General features: G+C 35.7%; 1 protein-coding gene across 1 annotated transcript; it reads left to right on the top strand.

The window, feature by feature from the left end:
• The first annotated feature begins 11,202 nt into the window (after positions 1 to 11,202).
• LOC145010011 (uncharacterized) lies at positions 11,203 to 12,191 on the top strand. The gene is made up of 3 exons (XM_078968609.1): positions 11,203 to 11,290; positions 11,386 to 11,933; positions 12,021 to 12,191. Exons 1-3 carry the CDS (start codon positions 11,203 to 11,205, stop codon positions 12,189 to 12,191), a joined length of 807 nt encoding a protein of 268 aa, XP_078824735.1.
• The last annotated feature ends 404 nt before the right edge of the window (positions 12,192 to 12,595 follow it).

Here is a 12,595-nt window from a genome sequence, read left to right as displayed (position 1 = left end):
TTATCAGAGCCTGCTCAGATGCAACAAACTCAGGGCAGAATATAACCCTCTCCGTGAACATCTTGGTGATCTCCTTCACTGTATCAGTAGCCTGCCTCAAGTCCAGATACTCTTGGGCCAACCTCTCTTACTCCACCAGCGGAACATATTGGAAGAAAAACATCTCAAAAAACTGCTCCCAAGTCACTGCAGCTCTCTGCTCAGCAGAATAGGAACTAGTAGAGAGCCTCCACCAATGCTTTGCTTTATTCCTCATAAGGTTCATAGCACACCTAACCTTCTGGTCAGCAGGGCACAAAAAAGTGAAGAAACATCCATCTATGTCAGATAGCCACATCATGGAACTGATCGGATCCAACACTCCATCGAAAGTCAGGGGGATTCGTATTGTCAAAGTCTCGATACTGAAAAACCTGAGTCAGTCCAACACCTGCAGCAGCCACGACTGTGGAGGTTGCAGTATCAGCAGTCTCAGCAACGGCTGCATATCTGTCATTAAAGAACTCCATCATTGCGGTCTTAATAGACACAAAAAACTTTGGTATCTGATGTCAGACGATGGGCACAACCTCCCCATGGAGAATCTCCCTAATCCAGGAATCCAACTCATCTGATCCAATCTACCTGCTAGCTCTTGATCCCGATCTAGATTTGCTCTCAACTTATCTCGTAGTCACCATACTGAAAATACACCAGGGAGATATCAGATAATACACATAACATAATAGGGGAACCAACTCCCAACAAAGCCCTAAGGGTTGTGACTTCTCTGTTACGTATACGGGTTATGTGCTTTCAGTAGTACGGGCCCATACTACCTTCCACACCTACCTGTAGTTGTTTCAGAGGGTCATCACAACACCCTAACAATACATGCTAGCATACTCATACGCTCAATCCTCACACCCTAGAGGAAGGCTATATATCCCAAAACTGGTCGGTTGACCCCATACAACTCATCCATGAAACTTCCACCAACCATACAACACTTATGTATGCTAGCCATACATAATGTTGGACCTTATAGACATTCGAATATTTGATCCTATCCTAATCCCTTCATTAAACAAGAACAGGAAATAAGGCCAAACCAAACATTCTTAGGCTATAAGATCCTAGTTATGTACAACCATGATACATATACTAAGCAAGTACAATAATGATATCAATTCCATTAGAGAATAACCCTAGGCTATCATGCATCATATAATCAGGCAACTCTATCATGCAAAACCTGGATATCCCTAGTCTATAGTTAGCATGCTATTCTAACATATCATAGTATCAGATAACAATATGGTATTTTGGGGTCTACTTACTAGCTTTGACTGATCGTACACATCGCATCCTCCTTGATTATTTAGAAAACAATTTGAAAATCATTTTCCTTAGTTTGAGACTGGATTCACATGATTGTTCCTCAAATTCACTCAAACCAAGGCTGTAATACCAACTTGTAACATTCATAAAAATTCATAAAAATTTAACCTTTTTCAACCAACCAAAAATCATAATTGTTTACATTGTAGTTTTCAAAATAGTTTAGACATTAGAGTTTTTCCTGTAACATCTGTATTTTCGGGTACGCTATTTTAATTATTTATTTTGAGTTAAATAAAAGGACTCGACGAGTTGGTGCCTCAACTCGTCGAGTACGGTCACGTTTAGATGACAAGTTTAATGAATGGACTCGACGAGTCGGGTATCCGACTCAACGAGTCGGTGCTGATGAGGAAAACCCTAATTTCCCGGATTTGGGACCTATTTAAAGGACCTTATGGCCTTTATTTGCGACTACACAAACCCCTGTGAAACCCTAATCGCCCTTGAGAGCATGGAGTGAGAAATAACACCTTTTGTCAGCTTCTTGGTGTGTTCTTTGAAAGGAAGGAGAAGAGTTTCAAGGTTTGGAAGCAAGGAGGTCGTGGGATTGGCTGCTATTTCACTCCAGACTTCTGTATTAGGTAGAAATTTGTACCTAATCTCTTGTATTGGATAGATCTCATGGATTTTGGGTTATTTACCCTCTTTAGAGCTATGTTATGAAGATGAGAGGTCCCTTTTCGATTTAGACATTAGATCTGGACCTTGATAGGTCCAGAGAGTCCCTTGAGCTTGGCTTTATGTAGTTCCATGAGTGTGTTGAGCCTAAAACACCATTAAAGTGGTTATTTCATCGAATGGAGCTTGATGTGTCATGCATGGACATCAAGTTCAGACCTTTACGTGAGTTTTGAGTACTAAAAGGCCAGATCTATGGATTAGAGGAACAGATCTAACCTCAGAGGTCAAATGAGTAATACCATGGGGGAAACTCGTCGAGTCCATGAGAGAAATCAACGATTCGGATCGGGTTGCCCCGCGATTCGTGACCAGTGGTAACCCGTCGAGTTGGGAGGTTAGCTTGATGAGTCGAGTGATGTCTTGGAAGGATTCAGGGTATACGCATGAACTTGCCGATTCAGCGAGTGCACTCGATGAGCCGTGTCAAATTTGACCATTGACTGGGGTTGACTTCCGAGGACCTTAGGGTTTTGGTCAACTGATTCAAGAGAGGCCATGGAGGGGTAGAATGGTATTCTACACATCCTTTAAAGATGAGAACATAAAGAGAGTATTGATTTGCGATGTTATCATTTGATAGGCGGAGGCTAGACCGAGGATATCAGGCACGAGAGTTACTAGTCATCTTACGAGGTGAGACTTTTCCCTATACATTACCTAGAGTGGTATCTATGTACAGACTGGAGGGTCTTATGTGTATGTGTATGTTTTTTATTATATGCAATGTGTTATATGTATTCTGTGTGATATATAGACTGGACTAGAGGGTCCAACGACTCATGAGGTCAGAGGGTCCTTGGTCAAACCGAGCCAGAGGGTCCAACGAGATAGACCGGACCAGAGGGTCCAACGAGCTACGGGACTAGAGGGTCCCGCTGAGACACATTGACTGGAGGGTTATACTGAGTTATAGCCTCGAGTGGCATATGTGTTGTATGTGGTATTTTTGGGAACTCACTAAGCATTTATGCTTACCGTGTTGTGTGTTATGTGTTTCAGGTACTAGCGAGGATCGCAGGAAGGCTTTGGCGTGATCTGTACACACTGAGAGAGTATTGAGTATATTGAGATTCTGGGAGATGATGTATTTGAGATACTATTTGATACATTGAGTTTTGAGAATATTTGATGAAACATGTTATGTTGAAAAATGAAATTTTGTTTTAAAAATTCATGTTGTTACATTTCCCAAAATCATAAAACACAATATGAAAAGGTGCATGATCACGCCTTCGCCTTCCTGCGGTCCTTGGAGGTACCTAAAACATAATCCAAAACTGTAAGCCCAAAGCTTAGTGAGTTCCCCTAAAATACCAATACTTAAAAAATGACACAAATACAATAACAGAATGCAATGGATCCACAGCTAACAAATTGGATTACCCTTAAGACCACAACATAAGTTTGACTTGCCCCTGGGCCCACATCTTATGTCTAAGTTACTCCCCGATCTGATCTATCCTTGGACTAATTACCACTAAGACCTCAGTATGAGTCTGGAATGCCCTTCCTAGCCCTCAACTCGTGTCTTGAATGCTCATGAGCTCTTAGTATGAGTTTGTATGACCTTCCTGTCCCTCAGCTCATATCTGGCTTGCTCTAGGGTTTGTTGGCTACAACACGGAGCAGCACAACTTCAACCCAACACATACAATATATCGATATATAACAGATAATAACATATTCAGATAAATAAGCAGTTTCACAGGTAATCCTACAAATCTACCAGACTAGCATATCAAAAATAGCATGCATATCAATTCCATACTCAACATATCAATAATTTCATATTATCAAACCAAAGGGCCAGCCTTGGCGCCATTGACCCGAAGGTATAATGAGGAAAACTCACCTGACAAGCGGCGTAGAACTGATAAGGTCTGACTCTGAATCTCAGGTCACAACTCAAATGCCTACAACCACCATGTGACCAATTCCATTAGAACTCAATAATACCCAAAATACCCTAAAGGTCAAACTTGTTCAAAGTCAAAGTCAATGGGCAAGGTCAACAGTCCATATTGACCTAACACGTCGTGTTTCCTTCTTACCACACCATGTTCCGTGAATAATTCTATAGGCGGGAAAACTTCAATTAACACAACGTGTTTGTCAGATTCCTAACAACATAAGATATTTATCTTCCTTTTCGACCCTAAGAGTTCCAAGGCTCATATTTGGACTAGAAATGCGGTTAGGAAGCATAAAGTTTTCAACTTTATCCTTTGGGACCACAAAAAGGTCTAAAAACCCAAAAGACATGCTTAACCATGCAAGGGCTTAACCATAAAATCCTCAATCCTTAAGATCCAAGGTTACTTCCTTCGAGAAGTGGTTCAACCACTTAAACCATTCCAAAGATTGGTGCTTTTTAAGACATACATGTCTAATCCATGTCTTAAAACCATATTAGGTCAAAAGGGAATCTTCGACCTACTTTCTATGCATGGCATCAAAAATTTACGTTGAAGCCAAATCCAAGTCACTACAATGTCTACTTGACCTAGAGATTTATAAATTGCAAACTTTATGAGATCCCTCCATTGCATCAACCCATAACAAAGAGAAAAGGGGGATATAACTCAAGATCTAGTGACTATGGATGGTAAAAATCAGGACTTGGACACTTATAATGGTCCAGGAGAGTGCTACACTGAAGTATGATGCTTTCTAGCTGAAACCTTGCTTCTTTCTTTCACTTTCTTCCTTCAAAACACCAAGTATCTTCACAAACGGGAGAGAAAAAAATCAGGGTTTCTTCTTGAGCTTGAGAGGGAAGATGGAGAATGAGGGTGGACAAACCCTAGCCCCCATATTCCTTAAAAAGGGAATACACCCCATAATATTAGGGTTTCACACACAGCAGTCAACACGTCATTCTCAGAGGGGAAGACACGCCGTGTTTCTCAGCCAAAACACACGTCTTTTAATGTCTAGACACACAGTATTGGTGCCTCCAACACGTCGTTTCTAAACCCCAAAATTGCAACCACTAGACCAATTATCATGAAATGAAAGAGTTAGAAGTACCTGAACATCGAGATGCTACAAAGACGACCCAACTTTGTTTTGGAGGCCAATAGACTCGGGTTGACTAGCATTATGCTAAAGGCCAAAGTGCGGACCAACTTTATGGTGAAGGCCATTATGCGTATGCATTTTATATGTATTGTGGTACATTGTATTTTGGGGAACTCACTAAGTCTAACACTTACCTAGTTGATTACAATGTTTTTCAGGAACAACCTCGGATCGTGAGAAGGGCAAGACAAGACTGTACACACACATTGGCAACATGTTTTCGCATAACTTAAATTAGACTCTGATCTAATTGAATATTTTAATAAATAAAAATGAAAAAAAATTGGGATGAAAATCGGGACATTACGGTTAAAAAACATGCTAAAAAGTAATTTACGAGGTTCGTAACTATTCCAAACGAAGCAGTACAGAGTTCGTTTCAGAAAAATAAGATATGTATTCATTTTATAAATGGAAATGTGAGTAACTTTTTCATACGATCTTCGTTTTAGACTTTCTTTATATCTGCGGAATCAGGAGAACATAATCTATTCATATATATTATCTGTAGATCTTAAGTATATTAATGCGAAAATTTTATTTTTAGGATAATAATCAATACTTATTCTATGAATTGTTTTCTGATTGTCAATGACTGTCACCTTTAAGAAATTTTAAGGTATTCCATATGCAATTTCAGGCATAATGCTTTCAATTGCACACGAGAACAAGGAATACTACATAATAGGTCCTTTTACCGTTATGTTCGTGGTGATTTGACCGTCAAACTTTGACTTATTTGTACCAATTGTTATAACTCGGGTTAATTATTTCTATCATATATGTTGTCATTTGGATTTACTCATTTTTCCGAAGGTCAAGAACTTCAGCATATGTAATAATTTAATTATTAAAGTTCAATCTAGCTAATTATCTTCCCTTTTCCATCAAAAAATGATGAGCATGTCCTATACAACAACAGTTTGAACTTGAGAAATGATGAAGATCAAGTGAGGATGTGTGAATTAACCAAAAAACAAAACCGGGATTGGAATTATAATCATATATGGCTATTCGGTTCGATTTGTTGTTCCTTTATTTTCTATTTTCGGTTTTGGTTTTCTCGTTCGCTCTATTCTCAAGTCATGAGGGTAATATTTATGCATAAGATTATGGTTCCTGAAAGAAAAAAAAAAGATTATGGGCTAGTTCTCTACAACTTTTTAATCAATGGTTAAAGAATATTTTTAACTAACCTATTGTGGAGTAGTTTTTTACAACTTTTTAATGATGTGTGAAGGAATATTTTTCAATTAACTGATTAAAATATTATTTGATAACTGTTGATAGAATCGGATGTCACTCAACCGATTAATTATGGACTAGTTTTTTTTACAACTGTTTAAACATGTGTAAACAAATATTTTTCAGTGAACTAATTAAAATGCCATTTGACATTGAATCATATTGAACCATACTCGACCTTTTATCAATAAGGCACATCAGATGCTATAAAACAAATCAAAGACTTTTAATAGTGTGATCAAACAATTTAAACCTATCGAATTGGGCATATCTTAACTGGACCTAATAAACTACATATTATTAAAACAGCCCAAAGTATGTGTCAATTAAATGCTATAAAGCTAATGATTCAAGGGGTTTTTTTCTACGTCTCATCTATTTTCACATCACACCCCATTCTGTTTCAGGAATCACTAATCAGTTATTGAAGAGTTAATTTCACTTTTTATGTTGTTTTCAAATCCATAGTCAGTAAAGACTCTTTAAAATAAATAAATAAATAAAAGAGTTAGATGTTGTTTGTTTTTTGAAAAAAAATCTTTTCAGATCTCTTATTGCTGCGCGGCGCAGCACACATCAAAATAATTTTCATCTCGCAGCTATTTGTTTTTCAGAAGTCTTCGGATTAAAAAACTTATGTGCGTGTTCTTCTTGACGCAACACTTGTTTGACCTCTTCGTACCTCTTCCAATCTCTTCTTCTTTTTTTATTGCTAAAATATTGATTACATATTTATGAAATCTTATTTCACATTTTTTTTATTCTTTTTGATTTTTTTATATTGAATAATAATGATTTGTTGATTAATATCATTATTTTTTGTTAAAATATCATTAGTTTTTTTTTGTTAAAATATTATTATTTTTGCTGAAATATCATAAACTTTTATCGAAATGTTATACATTATTAAATTTTCGGTATTAAAAACTTATTTTTGTATTATAAAATCAATTTATTTTAAATTTTTAATATCTGCAGTAGCATGCAGATGTTAAAAAAACAAACATGCTTCTTCTTACAGTCTGTAGTCGTTTGATCAACCTCTTCTACTGCAGAAAGTTGGAGAGGTGGTTCACATACTTTATGGATTTTTGCTTCAAAAAAATAAACAGCACCTTAGATATCGTTATAAGCCTACCAAATTTTATGTAAAAAAGTTCCCTTTTTTTATTCTTTAAAATGTTCTTTATTAAATAAACATTTTTCTTTTACCTTTTTAATATTACATACTGTTATTTTCTGAAAAATAATAAATATTTTTTAAACAATTCTTTTATTTAAATTAATGTGGTTTTAGTATACTATACATCAAAAATTAGCTTTGATCTTTTATTTATAATAAAAAAGATAAAATTATTAAAGATATTTTAAAATATAAACATTATATTTTAATATATATTAGACATTATATAAAATTTACAAACATACATATAAATATTGTAAAATTTTATTAAAAAAAACATGATTAGTTACTAGAATGAAAAAAAACAATACATAGTTAGCCGCAACAAAAAAATTAACATAAGGTAATCGAAACAAAAAATAATACAAGAATAGTCTAAAAAAAAAAGTAGGAATACTCAGCAACTTTTTTATTTAAAAATATATAGGATGACATCATTCATAAAAATAAATATACAACTTTATATAAAAAAAGTATTTTTTAAAACACAAATAATTAAAAGTAAAATAATATAATTAATTAAAACTATAATAATAACAATAATAAGAATCATTTACTCGCCACGTCTAATTATAACTTTCTTATTTACTTAATAAAAAAGTTGAAATTTGATTGGGATAATAATAATAATAATAATAATAATAATAATAATAATAATAATAATAATAATAATAATAATTACAATCTAACAATAATAATAATAATAATAATAATAATAATAATAATAATAATAATAATAATAACCACAAAATGATAAAACAAAAAGAAAAAAAAATTAAAATAGATTTATGAGAAAACTTCAAAAATAGTCCCTGTGGTTTCCAGAAATATCAAGTTTAGTCCCTAAATTCAAAAAACCTCACAGATAGTCCCTGTGGTTTCAAAACTTTTAACAAATGATCCTTCCGGCTCACTCCGTTAGCATTTCACCATTAACTCATTTTTTAATAAAATATTGCAGCGGTAATTTCGTCATTTCAGTTGTAACCTTCTCTCTTTAATATGAAATGATTACTTGCTTGCACATCACTAGCCGTCCCTCTCCCAAGAAGATAACCAGTTACAGGTTTAGTTATCCGGTTCATTCCCATCACAGAAGCAAGAACAGAAATTGGGATTTAGGGTTTTAAGCTGCAGAAATTGCAATGGTGCTATCAATATGGTGTGTTCGAGAAAAAATTGTAACCGTTGAGGACTTAAGAAAAAGATACGGTACAATACTACAACAAAACTTGTTTTTTCTTGGTATATTGTGTTGATGTAAGGAAATCATTGATTTTACTCTTTTTTTTGTGTTTACAGAAGGTTGTGACAACTATTTCACGTTGAAGATGCACTACAGTGGTGTCTTCACCAAAGCACCTGGAAGGAAATACGTTGATGGTGTTGTAGCATATGTAGATGATGTTGACACTGATTTATTTTCAGTTCATGAGCTTGACGACATGGTTCGAGAACTAGGGTACAAAAATGAGCAAACCCTTTACTACCATTTCTGTATCCCTGAATACCCTTTGGACTATGGCTTAATGCCTTTAGGTAATGATCAAGATGTACTTAAAATGGTATCATATGTCCCTAAACACAGACTTATCAGGGTGTATATTGAAATTGGTCAGACAAGGGTAGCTACTTATTACAAGTCTCCTTCTAAAGTTGTTATTGAAGAGTTGGAGCCTGATAGTGTGTCACCTGAAATGAATAGAAAGAAACCTTGTAGGAGAGAAGCAGGATCATGTAGTAGAAAGCTTGATCTAAACAAGTCTATGAACCCTGATTATGAGCAGTCACAAGTGTTAGATGTTGATGAAGGCCAACATTACTCAAAGAGTATTGTACCATTTATAAGGTCACAAGGCAAACAAAGTCATGTCATTCAAAAGGAAGTGGTGAATCATGAAATTGAAACTCAAGAAGAAGTGATCACTAGTGCAGTTGAAACTGAAGAACCATTGGGAACTTACCATGTACAGGAACCAAGTTGCCAAGCTAATGATGGAGCTAATACTGCAACAGTTGATGATTATGAACCATTTATAGAGGATTACTCACTTTATGTTGATTATGATGCTGAGTTTAATGTTGAAACTTCATTTGAAAAACAACCAGAAGTGGATTATCTAGAGGGTATGGTGAGTGATGATAGTGGAGAAGCTTTCTACTCTGAGAGTGGCCATGGTTCTGATTCTGAGGATAGTGGAGATGATTCTGATGACAGTGAATACAGTGTGGATGAGTCTAACATACAATTTGATGTAGATGTAGACATGAGTGAATTCCATAATGTTGTTAATGTAGATGAACATGGAATCTTGAACAATCATTCAAAAGATGAAGGGATTGACATGGTTGATGATGAGTTGGAAGTTATTACCACTGATGATTATCAATTTGTAGGATTTCATGAAGATGATAGGAAGAGACTGCTAAAAGAGTTGAGTAAGTCAAGTACATGCTCACATGGAGAGGTTCATGTTAAACCATTTCAGATTGGCCAGGTCTTCAAAACCAAGATTGATGTTAAAAACTACATGAACTCACATGCTGTAGCAACAAGGAGGTCTTTATACCTATCCAAAAATGACAAAATCCGGATTAGGGTGAAATGTAAAGGTGTTGTAAGTAAGCCTTCTACAGGAGTTGATGGTGGTGGGCCCTCAACTAGAAGTAGGGCAAAGTGCAAGGGTAAATATGTAATTGTCAATAAAGGTACATGTCCATGGGCAGTCCAAATATCGAGGGCTAATGAAAATCAGGATTGGTTGGTGAAAACAGTACAGGATGAGCATAAATGTTTGCAAACAAGGGCGGTTAAAGCTTGCACTTCCAGATACGTAGCAAACTTAATTGTTCAACAAATACAGAGTAACCCTAAAATTCCAGTGAAAGCTTTACACGAAGAGTTGTGCAAGAAATTAGAGGTAAGAATGTCATTGCAAAAGGTTGTTAGGGCAAAGTCAATGGCTGAGCGTATCATTAGTGGGGACTATCAAGTATAGTACGGATTTTTGAGGGATTATGTGTTGGAGCTACTCAACACTAATCCTGGTACAACAGTTCGGATTGATGTGTATCCAGAAACCTCCCTGTCTGTTACCACAAGAACTTTTAGAAGAATATATGTTTGTTTAGGTGCATTGAAGTTAGGATTCAAATCTGGATTAAGAGATTTTCTAGGTCTGGATGGTACTTTCATGAAGGGCCCTCACCCTGGGCAAGTGTTAACTGATGTAGGGTTGGACTCAAACAATGGCATATACCCTGTAGCATATGCAGTGGTAGAGACAGAATCAACAAGTAGTTGGACCTGGTTCTTGGAACTGTTAGGAGAAGATCTGGATCTGGGACCAAATTCAAACTTTACCTTCATTTCAGATAGACAAAAGGTGTGTACCAGCTAACTTTTTTTATTACCTTTTCTAAATACATTTGGTTAACTAATGTTGCATACATTGACTTTTGTTTAGGGAATAATACCAACAATGGAGAAGGTATTCCCTAGTGCAGAACATAGGTTCTGTTTGAGGCATATCCAGGAAAACATGAAGAAACAATGAAAAGGAAAAGACTTAATCGACCAGCTTTGGGAGTGTGGTAGAGTAACAACAGTCAATCATTTCAACAGAGCAATGGATGAGTTGAAGAAGATCAATGCAGAGGCTCATGCTTGGGTGTCTAAGATCCCATCAAGCACTTGGGCTAAATCTCACTTTAGTGGTAAGTTTCTAGAAATTTATTGAGAAATGTTAATCTTCCCTGTTGTGTGTTTACTATATGTGTAATTTTTTTTTCTGTTAATATCTATTATTCAGGAAGGGCACATACTGATTGTTTGTTGAATAACCTTTGTGAGGTATTCAATTCTAAGCTAGATGAAGGTAGGGATAAACCTATTATCACTTGCTTAGAGTATATTAGAGAGTATCTCATGAAGAGGTTATGTGTGGTGCAAAAGGAAATAGATAAGTGTGAAGGACTTCTAACCCCTACTGCAACTACATTGTTTGAAAAGATTAAGGCTGATGCATCAAAGTATGTGGCTAAATACAATGGGGTAGGGAAGTACCAAGTGGCAAGCACATGGAAAGACCAATATGTGGTAAACTTGAATGATCAAAGTTGCAGTTGTAGGTTTTGGGAGATTACAGGTTTCCCATGTAGACATGTTGTTTGTGCTATATGGGACAAAATTGAAAATGGTGAAAGTGCCCCACATGTTGATGAATGGGTCCATCCTTGCTATAGGTTATCAACATGGAAAGCCATGTATTTCAACAAAATTGATCCATTGAATGGACGTACAATGTGGCCTAAAAGTGACTGCCCATTCACTTTACTTCCACCAAAACATAAGACACGGGTTTGTATTTAAAGTAAACCAAAAATATAGTATACATGTGAACATGGAATGAATTCAATTTTAACTATAGTATATCAACATGTGTAGGTTGGGAGGCCTAAGAAGAAGAGAAGGAGGGGTGTTGATGAGCCAAACAGTCAAGCTGGTAGATTAAGCAAGAAATATTTGGCAGTCACTTGTTCAAAGTGTCATAACAAAGGGCATAATTCCAGAACATGTAAAGGGCAGGGAGGTAGTGGTGAAGTTGGAGGGGGCTGAAAATTAGTGGTTATTAGGATGCTGGTGTTGTAGGTATTTAGAAACTTATGTCATGTGTACTTGTTTGAAGATGTGTTAAGAACTTGAAAACTTTGGATGTAATGCTTGTGTTGTAGGTCTTTTGAAAACTTTGCTTCATGGTTGTGTTAAGAACTTTATAACTTTGAATGTAATGGTGTGTATGCACTTTTTGGTAATGAATTAATATGTTTTGTGTACTACCCTTCACAGATCAATTAATAACATTGTACATTTCAATTGCAAATGAAAACCATCTTCAAGATGCATTTACAATACACTTAAGAATTGCATTTCAAAATGTCACAACTTGCATTTTGCTAGGAAAATTCTACTCTTAAGTAATCATTCACCTAGTGTAATTACTTGTACTCTAAGTGAATACT

The sequence above is a fragment of the Lactuca saligna genome, chromosome 8 (genome assembly GCF_052625555.1).
Source record: "Lactuca saligna cultivar CGN05327 chromosome 8, ASM5262555v1, whole genome shotgun sequence".
Classification (NCBI taxonomy): Eukaryota; Viridiplantae; Streptophyta; class Magnoliopsida; order Asterales; family Asteraceae; genus Lactuca; species Lactuca saligna.
The sequence above is the reverse complement of the archived record's forward strand: the minus strand, read 5'-3'. Positions and strand labels throughout refer to the sequence as shown.

Coding starts and splice junctions, on each gene's coding strand:
- LOC145010011 (XM_078968609.1), top strand. CDS start 11,203: ATGGATGAGTTGAAGAAGATCAATGCAGAGGCTCATGCTTGGGTGTCT. Junction 11,291..11,385: donor GGCTAAATCTCACTTTAGTG/GTAAGTTTCTAG, acceptor TCTATTATTCAG/GAAGGGCACATACTGATTGT. Junction 11,934..12,020: donor CACCAAAACATAAGACACGG/GTTTGTATTTAA, acceptor CAACATGTGTAG/GTTGGGAGGCCTAAGAAGAA.